Source organism: Electrona antarctica (assembly GCF_951216825.1).
Source record: "Electrona antarctica genome assembly, chromosome: 13".
Classification (NCBI taxonomy): domain Eukaryota; kingdom Metazoa; phylum Chordata; class Actinopteri; order Myctophiformes; family Myctophidae; genus Electrona; species Electrona antarctica.
This window is the reverse complement of record NC_136794.1, coordinates 22,316,027-22,330,001: the sequence shown is the minus strand read 5'-3', so window position 1 is coordinate 22,330,001 and position 13,975 is coordinate 22,316,027. Positions and strand designations below refer to the sequence as shown.

The window sequence follows — 13,975 nt, the reverse complement described above, 5'->3', positions numbered from 1 at the left end:
GAGAAACAATGAACTGAATGACCTGATGACCGTCCATGTACTGACAAGTTGGAGGTCAAGCAATTCAACAGAAAAAGGGAGTTAGAATCTCAAGAGGGGGAAGTGATTGCCTGGTTGAGTCATTATTATTAGGAAATTATTAGTAGTCAATAGACCATTGGTTGAGAAACAGTGCATGGTATACACATGGGATGCATAGCAATTAGTGTTACAAAAGCACAAATTTGAGCCATATCCCCACCAGCACAGCAGTGGTCCTCAGGTAGCTCAGCCTCTGGTCCATAGGCATTCCTCGGACTGGAATTCCTCGGACGTTAGCCTACTGTATAGGTTGCCAGTGGGGAAAGCCACTTCCTAAATCATAGCAAGTTCAGCTCCCTGGAAAGTTGCATGCGGGCGGCAGACTCAACTCCGAGGAGGCACGCATCTCGGACTGGTATAAAGAAGTTCAGCTCCTGCATGCATCTTGCAATCATGTCGTGACTCGTGAGAAGTCCGTTTCAACTTGGAGTTCAGTTTGATCCAGATTGATGGCTCTTAAATTAGCATAATTTAGTTATAGACTTATAGTAGGCTATACGAGTAGGCTATGTAAATTAGGCTGTTTGCTCAAGATTACAACTTCAACTACGCGTCAGCGATCGTAAAGGATTTTAAAAGACTGCGACCTTCACATCCATCGACGTTGAATGTCGGCCACTTCATAAGAATTATGGTCAGTAATCAAACTAACAGTCCGAACTGTGTTAAGTTATAATGTTATAACTAAAACCACAAATAAGTTATGTAATGGGGGAGGGGGGAGAAAAGAAAACTTATACCTTGCAATATGCTTATGCAATTTGGAAAGGAATTTTAATTCATAGCCTAGTCTAATATAGGCCACTGTGTCTGTGCTGGTCCGGTCTAATTATCTTAGGCTATTGATGTGTCACCCTCACCTTTCACAGGGCGGCAAGGTGCTTTGGGGGGTGGTCGGGGTGGCTGTCGTCATCACGTTAATAGCTGTCCCAATAGCAGTTCATCTCAACAGTAAGTTTTACACTACTTATTAGTTTTAATCTTCGCACTTTTAATAGGAGGACACATGTGTTATTTTGGATGGAGTTTGATTAATCCGTCGTTATAGGCTAATTTCCTGCACAATTACCTACTTTGTTGAGTTTGCAAGTCTAAATGTCTTTATATCTAGCCTAGGCATGATATAGGCCACTTTTCATGTTTTATCAATAGCTAACCTATAAGTAGAAATAAAGAAGTTGGCCATTGGTCACAATATTAGCCTATTTTTATTATTTTAATCTAGATGTAATAAGCATTTCAGTATGTTACGATAAACTTCAATAGGTAGATTATTCAAGTGGCGCCACCATGTGATTATATGGGGGACAGCATTATCTCATCATGGTCTATTCTATTTGCACTTTTTCTAAATTTGGATTAAAAATAGATATGATATAATAATAAACCTAACTATGCTTGTGAAAGGTGGTATGAAGTAAAACAACACATGCTGCATATGTTTATATTTCAGGAGCTGGTGCTGGTGGAGACAAAAGGTCTTTCAACCTTACAGATTATTATGTTATTATTATATGTTTATATTTCAGGAGCTGGTGCTGGTGGAGACAAAAGGTCTTTCAACCTTACAGATTATTATGTTATTATTATATGTTTATATTTCAGGAGCTGGTGCTGGTGGAGACAAAAGGTCTTTCAACCTTACAGATTATTTCAACTACACCATTCGGTGGAGAGCCTACAACTTGCGATGGATATCAGGTACATTTTCAATCCAATCAATTATCTGTTTTTGGTTCTCAAACATTTCTACCCCCAAATTAATATAGCCTATAATATAGGCCATATATGGGCAACTGGCGGCCTGGGGACCACATGCGGCCCTCACCTTCACTTAATGGTTAATATCGAAAAATACTGATAGGCTAATGGCTATACATGCAGTATTATTGATTTGTTATAATTCCAAACAATGCAAACATGACCTGCTTTAATTACTTCAATCTATATTAGTAGCTTAATGACTATAGTATAAAAATGTTTGTCTTTTTTATGTCCAATATATTTGCATTTAAGTTCATGTCAGTATCATGATCAGTATCATATCAGTATCATGGTCAGTATCATGATCAGTATCATGACCAGTATCATGTCAGTATTAATAGATATAAATTATATCTATTCTGTAATGCTAATTAGAAAGGACTGTAAATATATACCTTCAATAACCCAGCAGGGAGACCAAATACCGTGCTGTATTTACCTTAAAAATGAGTGATTAGCCCTTTAAATCTTGAATGACAGTCACTGTACCATAAAAATAGAAAGACCTTAAAAATGATTTGGAGACAGACGAAATAAAGTTCTGAGAGGAAGTTTAAGGTTTTAACTATATTTTTTAGTAGGTAATAAAGTCAATTTACAGAGGAAAATGTACTACATGGTAGAGATAATAGTATTTACATACATAGACCGGGAAAGCACAGAGGCTGGCGTTGCTATGGCAACCTGAAGATAACATTTCTTTCCCTGCTAGCTGTAAACTTTCGACAGAGAGAAATACTCCTATCTACTTTCTCACTAGGCACCAAGGTCAAATACATGTAGTCTCATATCAAAATAGGCCTCTCAGTATGCGAGTTAACTTGACTGGGGACAGACAGTATGGAGACCGAATAAGGAGTCAACAAGATATAAGATATTAAATCTGAATGTGGCGTCAGGAAATCCATAATATAAGTATGACAAAATAATATAAAGGATAATATAGGGCTGAGATGATTAGGCACGTGGATGGTGACATGACATAAATAGGATAAGGAGAACAACCCGGAGTAAACAGGCAGTAGGCTAAGAGTAAAATGATGATAAAAGGGTCAGTATCATGTCAGTATCATGGTCAGTATCATGTCAGTATCATGATCAGTATCATGAACAGTATCACGATCAGTATCATATCAGTATCATGGTCAGTATCATATCAGTATCATGGTCAGTATCATGTCAGTATCATGTCAGTATCATGGTCAGTATCATGTCAGTATCATGGTCAGTATCATATCAGTATCATGGTCAGTATCATGTCTGTATCATGGTCAGTATCATGTCTGTATCATGTCAGTATCATGGTCAGTATCATGGTCAGTATCATGGTCAGTATCATGTCAGTATCATGGTCAGTATAGCCCCGATAGCCCCGCCCCCCCCACTATTTAACAGAGGTTCATCGTTGGTATCCAGGGAGTGTGTGTGAAAAATTTGACATCGACCGGGTTAACGGTGCCGGAGATTAGCTGGTAACAGACACACACACACACACACACACACACACACACACACACACACACACACACACACACACACACACACACACACACACACACACACACACCAGGGGGTGCTGAAGTGCCCTCAGCACTCCATTTCCTGTGCAGCTGGGCATCATTTCAGTATCATGGTCAATATCATGGTCAAGGACAAGGTCATGTCAGTATTGTGGTCAGGCTCAAACATGCAACAAATGATACTGACATGATGCTCTACCGTCTTTTTTTAAAATGTGAACCAGAATTGAAGGTTTTGCCCATGTAGGGCTTCATCAAGTTCTAACATGATGCTGACCATGATACTGTCACACAGTACGTGCTTTGTGAGAGGGGTCTGATAGCCCTGTCACTGTGTTAACAAGGTAGCATTACAATGTTACCATGACAGCCTGTGACAGACAGGGCTGTCTGTCAGGCCATATTAAACTGCCAGCCATATTAAACCGCTGTCTTCCTCCTGGATGCCAAAAACCTGAACGATGGTCTGACTATTGGTCTTTGTCTCCACAGATAATGAATACCTGCATAAAACAGAAGAAGGATCCTTCTTCCGCTACAATGTTGAAACTAAGGAGGATTCCTTATTTTTGAGCAACACTACATTTGTAAGATATTTTTCAAATATAAACATTATAGTCACGAACACTCACGTCAAAGTACATTTAATCAAGCAGAACAACGAAGAACCATCTAAGTCCATACTAATTATCCATAATGTATACATTTTAGAAAAGGGTCAGGACAGATATGCCTTTTCGGGGAGTGGTCAGAATAAATTATGGACTTAGATGGTTATTCGTCTCAACTGCTTATTGCTCCGCTCTTGGGATAGTTCCTAAATGTTGCATCTTGTTAAGCACAATCAGGTAAACAACTGTATGCTACTGTTATTTTATGAATGTTTGCATTAGGACCAAGTGGACGCCACAGACTATATCCTTTCAGATGATCAAAAGTATGCCTGCTTAGAAAGCAACTACACAAAGGTGAGACAGACCAAAAAGCCACTCAACATATTCCAGTATACCTATTTTCACATTAGTGAAAGTTTTCATATTGGATGAACTGAATATGTTATATTAGTTCTGATCTGATGAAATATAAAAGCAAAATAACAGCTTGTACAATATTTGCATACAACTTCTGAATTACAATATTTGGTGGCAATCTAACAGAAATGGAGACATTCGTACACAGCATCTTACACCATCTATGATCTGGAACGTTCGTGAGTAGGCCTTTAAAAACATTTACTCTCTGATAAGTTGATACTCTTGTTTGGGAGGCTATTATAGATATGGGCATGACGCATTTCCAATTAATTTTTTATCCTAGAACATTTGTTACGCCTTTGAACATTCCAGAAGTTGTACAGTACTTTTCATGGGCATCAACAGGAAGCAAATTTGTGAGTGAAATTCTTTATAATCTCTTCAAACATATCTATAGCCTTTTGGTACTGAACCATTACTAGTAGGGCTTTGATACTCTTAGCAGTTGCAACAATTACATGCAGGTACTGAAACATTCGAATAGGTTACAATTGAATTGATAACATCGCATTACAAGACACAAAAGAAAGAACATTCCCTATAATCTGGTAATATACACTACTGTAGTTATATAGTGTATAGTGGTAGCAAAGTGGATACATATTTTAATATATTATTAATGTAACAATTGTGAAAAAAAATAATCAAATTCAGTCTGTAACTGGAATATCTTTTCTAGGCTTACATTTGGAATTTCAACATTTATTTGAAAACCAGTGTTACTGCTGAACCCATACAACTGACCCACAATGGAAAACAAAATCAAATTCAAAATGGCATCCCTGACTGGGTATATGAGGGTGAGTAACATCCTGTTTGTAATGTAATGCTACATAGGGGACCATTCCAAGGATTGGTTCTGAAAATGTATTTTTTTTCTTCAACCAATTTCAGAGGAGGTGTTCGCATCATCTGAGGCAATATGGTGGTCAACAAATGGGACGTTCTTGGCTTATGCAGAGTTCAATGATACAGACGTCCAGACTGTGGAGTACTCCTTGTATGGTTCAGGGCAGTACCCTACAACCGAGGCTGTTCCATACCCAAAGGTGCTTTCACTTATTTCAGTCTCATCCATAGAATATTGTACTGTACAGTATATCAGCCATAACTTAGGAACATGACATCAAATGCAAACATTCATCTTAAATTAAATTACACAGGATTGTGCTGTGCAATATTTTACTTTATTATACTCAGGAATTCACATGAAATATTGTGTGTCCGTTTGTTTGTTAATTTATTACCTGTGCCACATAATTCAATCTTTGATTGACCTGAAATGTATGTATTGTTTAGTTCTTCACAGGGAGAGAGCAAAGGGCAAAAATCACTTGTATATCATTTCAAAGTGATGTTTTTTGTATGTTTTACAATATGAATTCCTTGAAGCCTAATCTGTATAAAAGTATAGATTACATAGATATATTGTTTTTGATTAGTTTTTGATTAGATAATTACAATCAATGAAAAGTTAGTTTTTGCTCTCCCGAGGGAGAGCAAAGATTTGAGCAAAGATTTGAGCAAAGATTTGAGTTAAAAGCGTTCGCTCTGAAAAAATATATATTCAAAGATTTGCGCCACATTTTCACGACTTTTCAAAAATAGCAGACATATACAAGCTATGAGCTTGTAGATCTGCTATTTTTCAATAGCTAAAGTATAACATAATGCTTAAAACAAAAAGGGTTCCCGCCCAGAATGGGTTAAGTCACGTGACCAGATTTGACTGAGAGCCTGCTATCGTGCAACCTCCAGCTTTTCACCAGAGGAGAAAAACTGAATTTATTTATCCAAAATTATAGTAATAGCACGGGCAGACTCTTCACATACTAGAGCATTTCTGAAATAAATGTCAGAGCTGAAATCGACATGTAAATATGAAATAAAGGCTTAAACATGTACAGAAGTGAACCTTTCAAGCCTGTTTTCTCTGAGAGGCTAAATGTCATCAGATGGTGGTCCGTGGCTCAGATGGGTCTGAGGGGCTAAATGTCATCAAATGGTGGTCCGTGGCTCAAATGGGTCTGAGAGGCTAAATGTCATCAAATGGTGGTCCGTGGCTCAAATGCCAAAGAAATAATAATGGACCTTGACATATGAAAAGGGTTGAAAACCACTGCACTAAGTGGTTTAATCACACAAACGTACACACACGGGTTGGCATGTGAATGAAGCCACTATCTCATCTAGTACAGTCACAGTGTGTGTGTGTTTGTTCTGTTTCAGTCATATCTCTAGTGGAGTCCCAGAGGTGACTGAGGTCACACTGTGCTCTCTAGAAGTCAAGGTTAACAAGGTGGAAAGTAACTATAAGTATACATGCACTTAAATAAAATTCATAGTGTTTAAAATGTACTATGTGTGATCTAGGCTGGATCAACTATTCCTAAGGTGAAACTCTTGGTCGTTGATACAACAAACCCGTCACAACGCGCACAGGTGTTTGCACCAAAGTCCATTACTGCTGGGTCTGTACATTGTTTTATTTCTCTGCCATCATTTACTTACATTATACTCCAGTGAACACACAAAAATAAGTCACTGATATGTCGCTTTCTGTTGTTTTGTTGTTTTTTTCTCCTCAGTGATTATTATTTGTGCTCAGTGACCTGGGTGACAGACCAGCGCCTTGCTGTGCAGTGGCTCACAAGGAAACAGAATTATGTGATTGTACAGATTTATGACTTTGACGGCAACAGCTGGACAGAAAAGCAGGTACATGTCACCTCTGATGTTCCTCAGGCAGAGATAATAAGCCTATCTCACAGAATTTCCCCGCCCCCCTAAATACGCCCCCTTTCGGGGTTAGTGGTGATAGCGTGACGTCACTCCATAGACGCTACATGTTAACAGAGGTAATTTAAGAAGTCTACAACTTTTGTTTTCTCAAGGTAAGGTTTGTTCTATCTGTTCGACCTGATTTACCATCTTGTTTGCTTCATAATAACATTGTCACATTTTTACATTAGAAAATGTACTTAGATTCTCCAGAGAAAAAAACGTGTAAATGCTCATGTTAAAGACACCACTATTTACCGGAAGTGGGCGTGGAAAGCGGGCTGTGAGATAGGCCTATTTGAACTGAGATGAAAGTGTTTAGAAACCAAAATATTCTCAATACTGTAGATGGAATGGAAATGAGTGTCAACACAAATTAATTTATTTGTTACAGAAATTTGAGCAGACAAGCGAGACGGGCTGGGTCGGCCATGTAAGTTCTACTACAATAAGACTAAGACATGGACATTATTAAAGTACAAGATTGTTCCTATTTGTTATCCGTAAAATGTATGTTGTTTTCAGTACGTTCCACTGCCCCTTTTCTTTGCGGAGGATAAATTCAGCTTCTACAAGGTTATGAGTGACACACATGGCTACAAACACATTCATTATGTGAAGGATGTGAGTATTTACAAGCAGCCTCAAACAAGAAATACTGTAGCTTGTATCATAATTTCAGGTATTTCTATACATTATTATTACACAGAGGGTCTGTTTTTTAAAGGGTACAGCGATGCCCATCACCTCAGGCAAATGGGAAGTCATCTACATATCCAAACTAACCGAAGACTCCATGTAAGTACACAGATGCAGTGATTGTATCAAATCCTATTTGTTACATGTCACACTAATATCTTCTAAAGACATCTTGACCTCTTCACAGATATTATGTAAGCAACGAGTACAAAGGAATACCAGGACAGAGACACCTTTACAAGTAAGGAAACCTTACATCTGTGTGATGTCAAGGTATGTAGGGTAATGTTTTTGAGTGGTGCTAACCACTCCTATACGCAACAATGTGTGTATGTCTGTCTCTGTGTCTGTATGTCTAAGCACGGCAAGTACTACGAAGTACAGTACAGTACTACAAAGAACAGTACAGTACAGTACAGTACAGTACAGTACAGTACAGTACAGTACAGTACAGTACAGTACAGTACAGTACAGTACAGTACAGTACAGTACTACAAAGTACAGTACAGCACTATGAAGAACAGTACAGTACACTACCAACAGCACCACTCACTTTAGACGGGTCTGACTTTTTCCTAGTGATGCGAAACACTGACAAGACATGCTGTTTGCTTGCTTATCAGGGTTATGATTGGAAACATCCCTTCAACCCCTCAGTGCCTTACCTGTGACCTGCATGAGGACAGGTGTCAGTTCTACAACGCTTATTTCAGCTATGATGCCTCCTACTACCGAATGGACTGCTATGGTAAGTTACCCCTCCAGTAAACACTGAATCATCCATGGCCAGTGTACAAGGAGAGCTGTGTGGTGGGCAATGAGAGGTATGAGTGATACCTGTCCAAACTTGTCTCTTTGCTCACTGCCTAGATACATTAATCTGTGATCAACTGTTTGCGTATTCTCGGTTTCTGTTCTCAATAGGACCTGGAAGGCCCCTCTTTACCCTCCGTGACAACAGAGGATCAGGTGCAGGTACACAAATGTGACATTCATTTCATATTAAACATCATTTACTCTAAATTACTAACCATGATACTGAACATGATTCTGACAGGTTACTGACCATGAAACTAACCATGATACTGAACATGATTCTGACAGGTTACTGACCATGAAACTAACCATGATACTTACCATGATACTGACCATGATACTAAACATGGTACTGACATGACACTGACACCTCATAAATACATATTGCTTCTAGCTCCACCCGAAACTTCTCGGTAGAGAAACACTAATCTACTCGATTTCTTGCTATCTGTGCTATCTCATATAGATCAGTCTTTTTTCTCTTTTCTTCTTTTCCCCTCCTTTTTTCTTTTACATTTTATTGATATACTTTATGCTATAACAGAAATATACAGTACAAGCAAGCACTGATAGCTTCTACCATATTTACCAATCATTTCATCCAGGGATTCTCAACCTGTGGGTCGCAACCCCTCGGGAGGTTGAACATTTATTTCGGGGGTCCCCAGATTATTTTCTGAAAGTGTATTTTTTTTCTTTTCTTTTTTTCATGGGGGGCAGGGCAGGGGTCGCGAGACGCAGATGCGTTATTTCTTTCCACGTGCTTGATTTCCTTACAAACCATGGCCGTGCAGGCTTCTAAGCACCACCCGCACTCATAGGACTGTGAATGAGTGACTCCGGACAGGGCTTGTAAAGACAGCAAACGCCTCCTATTCCCCCGTGAACAGCTGACTACCCTCGTAATGTGGCTAAGTAGCCATGCTAGCGTTTTTGACGTGATGTTCACATAAATTATCATGTTAGTTACTATGAGATTGACCTATACCATAAATGTTGTGTGTCAATGTTGTTCCTTTAGCAAAAGTTGACAACGTAACAAAGCCTGACTGGCCTGACTGCCTCTATCTGGTGGCCGTAAAGTGTAACTACTTTCTCCATTAGGAATTTGTATGAGTTTAATATTGTATTGCCAATTGTTTCTAACTGCTTAAGAAAAGCAATAAGCCACACGAGGTCCATGGGTACCTTGTATTTTATAATATCTGAGAGGGTTGGAGACACTCTGCAGCGCGTCGTGTCTCACCACGCCTCTCAGCCATTCTAAAATACACGGTAACTCAGGTGTTTTTCTTAAACATTTCAGATCTCACAGTTCTCCAAGACAACAAAGAGCTGGAAAGTGTTCTGAGTCAGTTTCATATGCCAACTATGCAACGCGGAACCTTAAGGATTGCAGGTTTTGGTGAGACAAACAATTTTTTACTGTTTGAATCAAGATGAATTTTAAGTTACTGGAAATATCCAACTGGTTGTTGTTCAACAATTCCTATCCTGCATCCCAACAGACCTCTGGTATCAGATGATGTTGCCTCCGAATTTCAAAAAAACTAAAAAGTACCCCCTTCTGATTTATGTGTAAGTAAACATTTATAATATTGAGAGACCCCATTTTAGTTGCTTCTCAACACCATGTCACAATTCAATTCAATTGACCATTCATTGACCATGCATTCTGGATAACGCACTGCTTTCATCATGTGTAGGTATGGTGGTCCTTGTAGTCAGAGGGTGGACTTTCGTTATAGGCTGAATTGGGGTTCCTACCTCTCCAGTACAGAGGGCATCATTGTTGCCAGTTTTGACGGTAGAGGGAGCGGTTACCAAGGTGACAAGATCATGCACTCTATCTACCAGCGCCTTGGCACGTACGAAGTGGAGGATCAAATAACAGCTGTGAGGTAACAGGCATTTGAACGTCCATGTCAAACACCTGCTTGTCATAAGACATTAGAGAGGATGGAAGCATAGGTGTTGTCACAACGGTTTATTACAGTAATTTCATTATATTCCTGTGTTGTTTCACCACTAGGAAATTCATCGATATGGGTTTTATAGACCAAAACAGAATAGCTATATGGGGCTGGGTAAGTTGAATACTCACTGTTGAATACTCACAATACTGTCCCATTGCGGTCTGTATTACTCAATATATATTGTCGCTGTTGGCAGAAACCTTTTATCTCCAAAATATGACTTTTCAGGAAATTCTGTCCAATAAACATTTAGTGTGCGGACTCAATTATGAGCTCATTAAATATGTATAAAATCCACAGACAGACTCGACTAACATTTTTCATAACTAAGTTGGTGTCCCTATTTTGGCCATATCATTATATAAAACCCTTTTAAATTGTTAAAAAACGTACCTCAGTACTATTTATAGAATAGTAAGTGCACAAGCCAGCAACACGTTGTGTAATAGGGTATTAATTTGTTAAAAAACACAAAGACACAAATTGCCTGACAGCGACAATACTCTGTTGTCAACTTGTTTAACAATGTTGATTAAAGCATGAATTGATTGAATCATATGATTTCCAGTCATATGGTGGCTATGTTGCGTCCATGGCCTTGGGAGCAGGAACTGGACTTTTTAAGTGTGGGATAGCAGTAGCTCCAGTATCCAAGTGGGAGTACTATGGTAGGTGGGAAGTCATGCCATACAGTATCACCATCTATAGTATAAATGCTTAAAAACCCAGTGATTCTCAACATGTGGTTTAATTCAACTTTTGAACTACATCGTTGTCTTGTTATCATTGTAAAAAAAAGACAAACTGTATTTTCTTTTGCAGATGCAGTTTATACCGAACGATACATGGGTACGCCCGCAGAGAATCCCGATGCTTACAAGGTAGAGAACGACGAGAAACACTGTACTTGATCACAAATAACATGGTAAAATGTCATAAAATGTCAAAGTAAGCAACTAAATGTTCATTTTAGAAACACAGCTACATTTTTCTTTGTAATTTTTCATTCAACAGAACTCCACAGTGACGAGCAGAGCAAAGAATTTCAAGTCAGTGGATTATCTGTTGATTCATGGAACTGCTGATGGTATGTTGAAATATTTGATGTACTAGTCCTTCCTAGTTCCTGGAAACATTAACATTTTGACAAATGGATGAGCTTTCATGTTCTAACCACATCATCGAAAAACACTTTCTTTCCTGTAGACAATGTGCATTTCCAGCAAGCAGCACAAATCTCCAAAGCTCTGGTTGAGCAGCAAGTGGACTTTGAGGCAATGGTAAATATTGGCTCAGCGAGATGCACTCATATTGGCCTTGAAGGTGTTTATTGGAAAAACAGTGAAATGGACAAAACAGCACTCTTCCAGCAATGAATCTACTGTGCATAATACTCCACATTCAGTGCACTGTATAATATCGATTACCTTTTAAAGGTCACTTCAGGTATAGAGCGTCGCAGTCCCTGACGACAGGCCCGGAAGAGAATTCCCCATTCATTTTTCCCATAGATGTTTCAAAAAGTATTTATTTAAAGACATTTAACCCTCTGACAAACTCAAATAATTAGAAAGAAGAAACAAAGGGCAGGGTACAACACTTTTTTTTTCTAATTATTTGATCGGCACAAAACATTGTGTTCATTGTCATGATTTGTCACAACAAGAGTTGGCTTTGTCCAAGGTCTTTAAATAAATACTTTTTTAAATGTCTATGGGAAAAATGAATGGCGACTGTCGTCGTCATGAAAGGGGGTGGGACTGCGACACTCTATAGTCATTAAGAGATAAGATAAGATGATATTGGCCCGGGCCGCTGCTGGCATAGCGGTCTGGGCACCTAGGCTGAAATGCAGCCTGACAGCTAGTGGCGTGCACATACATTTAGAGGGGCAGGTGCTCAAGTGAAAAAAGGGCACCTTGTGCAGCGCGTGGAACCGGCCGGTTGCCTTAATAGTGTGAGATTTATAGATTTTGGGGCCTAAATAATATATTAGAAGCTTTTTTTTATCAAGAATTGATCAATGGCACCATGGTCCACATACTGTACTGTACACTGTACACTGAAAAAAAAGAAAGGGGGGGGTTTCTCTTTTTTTTCCTAAAGGGCACATTGCCAAAAGGGCAGGGGGTGTGTCTATCTGTGCACGACACTGCTGACAGCGTGTCGCAGGTTTGAATCCCGATTCTGATGGCCTTTGCTGCGTGTCAGTCCACATCTCTCTCCCCGTTTCCTGTTAGTCTACTGTCCTATAAATAAAGGCCCCAAATCAAATCTTTTCCGAATCAGTGAATCAGTTTATCAGTTAGAGAAAACATGTTTAAATGTATAGGGGTGATACTGTACAGCATTTTGTAAGAATCTCTAATCTAAAGAAATGTTTGTCTCATTGCAGTGGTATGCTGACAAGGACCATGGTCTTGGGGGATCAGCCTTAAAGCACGTCTACACCCACATGAGTCACTTCCTGCAGAAATGCCTCGTCAATCCCAAGTAGATGTGAAGACAGCGATAGCATTTATACCGTACTGTGCACTGCCTCTATACTAGTTTTGTTCTTTTTTATATATCTTTTTGAGTGCAGGGGTCCATTAGACTTCAGTCTGTACATTTCTTGTAGAGGTTATGTATATTCAAATTGATTGTACTAGTCTGTATAAAGTGAATATTTGTACTTTATGTGGAATATTCGATCAAATATGTGTGTGTGTGTGTGTGTGTGTGTGTGTGTGTGTGTGTGTGTGTGTGTGTGTGTGTGTGTGTGTGTGTGTGTGTGTGTGTGTGTGTGTGTGTGTGTGTGTGTGTGTGTGTGTACAGCAGTGGTAACCAACCTTTTCAAGCCCAAGAGCCCATTTTATTCCCAATTGTAAGCCATGATCTACCACTAAAATATGTTTTAAAAAACCACTTGTTTTTTGCGATTTCTGACAGGCTCAATGCATGTGCACACATCCAGACAAAGACTAAGAAATAAGAATACATTCTGATATTTAATTAATGCCTAAATATTAAGACAAATGTATTATAAATATACACATTAGGACAAAAATACAAATAAAAGAAAACGCAAAGGACATGAAATTAATTGCTTATACAGCACAATATTTAGTTTCTCAGTTCGATGAATATTCACATTTACAGATGTCCAAATGACAAATGCATACATGACCATATATTTGAACAGATACAATACTCTCACACCAGGGCTCCACCGGGCGCGTCAGCGTCGCGTCAGCGTCGCGTCAGCGTCGCGTCTCCGTCACCGTCAGGGAATGTTCCCTTTTTAATCAATGAAGGGTGGCTC

At 39.0% G+C, this 13,975-nt stretch overlaps 1 protein-coding gene across 2 annotated transcripts; it reads left to right on the top strand.

Annotated features, from left to right (window-relative positions):
• Positions 1 to 402: 402 nt before the first annotated feature.
• fap (fibroblast activation protein, alpha) lies at positions 403 to 13,445 on the top strand. Of its 2 annotated transcripts, XM_079517450.1 has the most exons (26): positions 403 to 715; positions 951 to 1,032; positions 1,687 to 1,782; positions 3,858 to 3,952; positions 4,259 to 4,333; positions 4,523 to 4,575; positions 4,683 to 4,755; positions 5,079 to 5,199; positions 5,294 to 5,448; positions 6,773 to 6,870; positions 6,988 to 7,117; positions 7,575 to 7,613; positions 7,706 to 7,804; positions 7,908 to 7,978; positions 8,067 to 8,120; positions 8,503 to 8,627; positions 8,804 to 8,854; positions 10,002 to 10,100; positions 10,204 to 10,273; positions 10,402 to 10,596; positions 10,728 to 10,782; positions 11,240 to 11,339; positions 11,494 to 11,552; positions 11,686 to 11,758; positions 11,878 to 11,951; positions 13,067 to 13,445. In XM_079517450.1, the coding sequence occupies exons 1-26, from the start codon at positions 713 to 715 to the stop codon at positions 13,166 to 13,168; spliced, it is 2,247 nt and encodes a 748-aa protein (XP_079373576.1). In that variant the 5' UTR covers positions 403 to 712; the 3' UTR covers positions 13,169 to 13,445. The 2 variants fall into 2 exon arrangements, 1 of the variants encoding a protein (XP_079373576.1); XR_013791333.1 differs by lacking the exon at positions 13,067 to 13,445 and having other exon boundaries at positions 11,494 to 11,596; positions 11,878 to 11,922.
• The last annotated feature ends 530 nt before the right edge of the window (positions 13,446 to 13,975 follow it).

Bases quoted from the DNA above. Each gene is read 5' to 3' on its own strand.
- fap (XM_079517450.1), top strand. The intron at 7,979-8,066 runs GTAAGTACACAG...ACCTCTTCACAG, and splicing joins AAACTAACCGAAGACTCCAT to ATATTATGTAAGCAACGAGT. The intron at 11,553-11,685 runs GTAGAGAACGAC...TTCATTCAACAG, and splicing joins AGAATCCCGATGCTTACAAG to AACTCCACAGTGACGAGCAG.